General features: G+C 39.4%; 1 protein-coding gene across 1 annotated transcript; it reads left to right on the forward strand.

The window, feature by feature from the left end:
• Positions 1 to 1,782: 1,782 nt before the first annotated feature.
• Positions 1,783 to 2,760, forward strand: LOC121601268. The gene is made up of 2 exons (XM_041930087.1): positions 1,783 to 2,125; positions 2,205 to 2,760. Exons 1-2 carry the CDS (start codon positions 1,915 to 1,917, stop codon positions 2,606 to 2,608), a joined length of 615 nt encoding a protein of 204 aa, XP_041786021.1. The 5' UTR covers positions 1,783 to 1,914; the 3' UTR covers positions 2,609 to 2,760.
• Positions 2,761 to 4,317: the final 1,557 nt, after the last annotated feature.

The raw sequence follows: 4,317 nt of genomic DNA on the forward strand, positions 1-4,317 counted from the left end.
TTGCTTGAATTTGATGATCATTCCAATGTTTTGGGATGCTTTATATACCCTGGAAGGCTGCAATGGTAAAAGCAAACAGAGCGGCAAAGGTGTCTGGAAGATATGTATTTTTATTTCACTCACTCCCCTTTTGATCTGTCTATGTTTGTGCAGATTATTATGCTTTGCGTTCTTCCCGGTGATCTGCATCTTTCAGTGTGTTGATGAACGAGGTAAGAGATCTAGTTGGAAGCTCTGATTGATTTGTGCGGAGATCAGAGATCAAATGCTTTGCACTGTAGGCTATCAGGATGCAGGAAAAGAAGTTTTATTTGTAGCATTACTTAATCATTGTGTTTAGTAAAAATTAAACAATATCGTTAAGATCTTAAATTTCTGAAAACATAAATACAATAGTTAAATGATATTTTACAAGTTCTTCCATGATTATTTTAATGTTTGTTTTATCATTTTCACCGCATCTTTTGCAATTTTCCCAAAACTGGTTTAATGAATTGGTTTAATACATTTGTTGGAATATTCCAATTGCTAGTTGATTTCTGAACTATAACTAGGCATTATATTGTTCATATTCGAGTGTAATCCTTTCGAAATTTTCATAGGCTGTACGAAAAAGAACTAGTCGTTAGAGATGTTCCTTATATAGAGTTTTTGTATTTTTGTTTGTTTATTAGGAAACATAACTTACTATTAATCCCTTAAATAGAGCATTAAATACTAAAAAACCTTTGAAGAATTCAGTACAGGAATAACACGTTTGAGATGTTATTATAAAAACCTAAATAATTCATTCAAACCATCATGAAATTGTGGAACAAGTTTTAAAGTATTTAAGACAATATGCTAATTCTATAGACCTCTGTGACCTCTGATCGTAATAAAAGTTAATCAGAACTAAAATTTTTACAATTGTTTTTGTAAAAAAAAGACATGAACACTGAAATACTTCTAGAACTCAGTCCCTTTTTAATGCGCTCAGTCGTGCTTAATTTTTTTTGCGCTTGTTCGTTGTCTCCTTTCTACAGTTTTGTTCTTGGCCACCCCATAACAAAGATTGATGATTGATGGGCGTAAGATCCCGGCCGTAAGATTGGGAAAGCTCACAGCAATCTTCGCCACATATGACTGGCTCATCCAGCAGCTTCGTCTATGCTCTCTGTTCTGGACCAAACGACCCCCATCCAGCGGCCCAGTCTGTTGGCGTGCAGAAAATAAAGCAGAAAAAAATATCACTTTCCTAGGAACTTATATTTGCACCATTAGAAACTGGCCCTTCCAGTTAGGCGGGTTGCGTTGTTGCGGCTGTTGTTGTTTTGGCTGATTCGTGTTACGTACGGTCAGGTCAATGATCCATAGAATTGCCGAAAAACGACCAATGTATGCCTATGGCTACAAAACTGCCAACGGGAAAAAAGCACGGCTGTAACTGAACAAATGACATGGTCAGACTTCGCGATCTGCCGTGATTGTGCGCTCGGTGTTAATTCTACAGGTCAACAGAACTATTGTGTAAGAGAAAATGGTAATTCACCTACAAATGTACGGTTCGCTCCAAGCGCTGGAGATATGATTCACCTGACTCGCCACGGTTAGGGGCAGGGGCCGGGTCTGATCGCGGAGATCGGCAAGAGTTTGTTTGTACACGAAGAAAACTTCATTTCCTTCCCCTCACACGTGGGGGTATTGAACAGATTACAACCGCTTTACAACAATTGTGAGAAACTCATCGTCAGCGAAATTACCGCTGCGACATTGCATTGCGGAGATGGCAATTAATGTACGATCAGCACCACGATCAAGCTTGACTCTTATCGACCGCATCGGCCAGTTGCATCGTGTATAAAAGCACTGCCCGTAGGTTGCTAGTGGACAGTTGCAGTGTTTCCATACTCGTTCAGTAAGTTCAGACATACGATGGGAAAGGTGTTGATTCTGTTCGTCGGTGCGCTCGTAGTGGCCAGTGTCGCAGCAGGACGATTTGAGCGATCGGTATTTGCCCCGAGGATGAAGCGCGGCGCTACGATGCGCTGTTGCAACGATGGATTCGAGAAGAGTGAAGTGCATGCCAAGTTCGCTGAAGTCCGAACTGCCTGCATGGAGGAGCTTGGTCTGGGTGAAATCACTCGTAAGCATTGGTGATGTTAGAGTAGCATTCCTGTTTGTTCGTATTGCAAACGATCGATTTCTTTGCCTGCGACGTCTAGATGAAGAGCTGATCAAAAACCGAGAACACCTGAACTGCATCACCGAGTGTATCGCCAAGAAGGAGGGCATTGCGGACGAGAGCGGCGCACTGCTGCACACCGACCTCGCCAAGGTAGTGCTGGAGCACATGAGCACGATCGAGTGGAAGGTACCGCTGGCGGAAGGCTTCATCCAGCAGTGCTTCGATGAGGTTGAGCTAACGGACGGTGCCTTCGTACCGAGCGACGAGGCAAAGTGCAACCCGGAAGGGTTCGACTTTGTGTTTTGCCTGTGGCGTCAGTTTACCCTGGCCTGTCCGGAGGAGTTCCGGGACGATTCGGAGAAGTGCGTCGAGCTGCGGGATAAGCTCACGAACAAGGAGGACGTGAGCGACTTGCACGATGATATAGAGGCGGCTGAGTAGGGCGGCTAGCTGTGTGCGCGCGCCTGGATGTATGCAACCGGAATGACACCGACCTAATGCTGCTGCTGGAGAAAAGATTTAAACTTACGGTTAGGTATCCGTTGCGAACGGATGCAAATATGAATAAATAACACACACGATCATGCCCCCAATTTGCAATGGAGTGCCATTATTTAGGGTTTAAAAAATAGTTGCAAAGTTTGCAATAATTCATTTGATGTCGTATTGACTTATGAAGTCAGCCAATAGCTCCAGTGTTTGATTATAGGTCTCAAATTACTTATAGTTTGTTGAGTTGGGCCGGTCTTGTAGACCATTGTACCTTTTTTGCGACCAATAAGCATGTCCTTCAAGAGTTCAAGACTGTTCGATCCTGCTATACGTAAACCACTCATATCACTGATAGACAATCCCAGGGACAGCTATCATCGGCCTGGTCCGAATAAGGTTGTAGAGGTAAGTAAAAAGGGGTAGTATGAGGAAGAAGAATAAGAAAAAAGAAGACAAAGAGTTAATTGATTAAATGATAATACTTTTCATTAAACGACTTTTTGTTGCCCTTTTCGGTAACACCATTTTTCGATAATTACTCTTTTTGGTAGACATCAATACCAAGACAGCGCTCATGCCCCTACGTTTGCTAGCAATCATCATACTTTTGACACCTTTTGATAAGTTGACCAGTATCTAGTGCAATAAATCTAATAAGGGTGAACTAGATAAGAAAAAATGGGGTCTTATTGTATAGAGCAAGATGATTAAGGCCTTTCTCACCTAATTCTTATGACGGTCAATTAATAGTAGAGCTATTGCATAAACTTTGTTTGTGAATCGTTACACGAATCTTGCGCCATATATTATGCAAATAAAATGGCAAAACTAAACACAAAAAAAAAATAGTAGGTACAGTTGAAAGAAACATTTAGTTATTATCCTGAAAATTCAAAGTACAGTGTTTTGAGAAGACTCAAACACAAACGAACTCTTGGGACTCAGAAGGTCTGAATATCATTACAATAACTAGTAAAATAGTAAACTGTAACTTGTTTAGTTAAAATATAGTGCAATAGTAAGTGTACTTCTTTATGAGACGATGATTTAAAATATTGGTCTAACTAAAGATAACTCCTCTGGAGCTGTTAACTGGACATAGTATAGAAAAAACCACACATGCACATTTCATATATTTTTGAAATATATTATAATTTTTTATTCAAATATCTTTAAACATGTATTAGCTTTAATTCATTGCCAGGTCGTAATAATAATGGGTGGAAAAATAGAGGCGTTTGGTTTTGAATGTAGTGTTGACATGACAGCCGTCAACTGTCAATCTCCATAGTGGAAAACGGGTTAGTATCATGAAAGACACTAAAAATTGAATTGGAATTTATTAAAACCTTATTAGGAAAGGCACTAAAAATTGAATTGGAAATTATTAAAACCTTATAAGAATAGGAAATTTTAACCAACATTGATATATCAATAAAATGTTTTATAATAATACTAACCTTAAGACGCATTATAGCAAGACGTCATGGAGTAATATTTACTTATACCAGTGTGATATTAGCTCAAGCCTCATTGTAACAAGCAAGAGAGCTTTTTGATTACAACTTGTCTTGAAAGCTGCATACCTTTGTGAACGTTTTTTTCCAAAACTTTTTTGTTTTAATTATAATTGATTATAAAAAGAAACACAGTTAAAA

The sequence above is a fragment of the Anopheles merus genome, unplaced genomic scaffold, assembly GCF_017562075.2.
Source record: "Anopheles merus strain MAF unplaced genomic scaffold, AmerM5.1 LNR4000049, whole genome shotgun sequence".
In the NCBI taxonomy this organism is placed as follows: domain Eukaryota; kingdom Metazoa; phylum Arthropoda; class Insecta; order Diptera; family Culicidae; genus Anopheles; species Anopheles merus.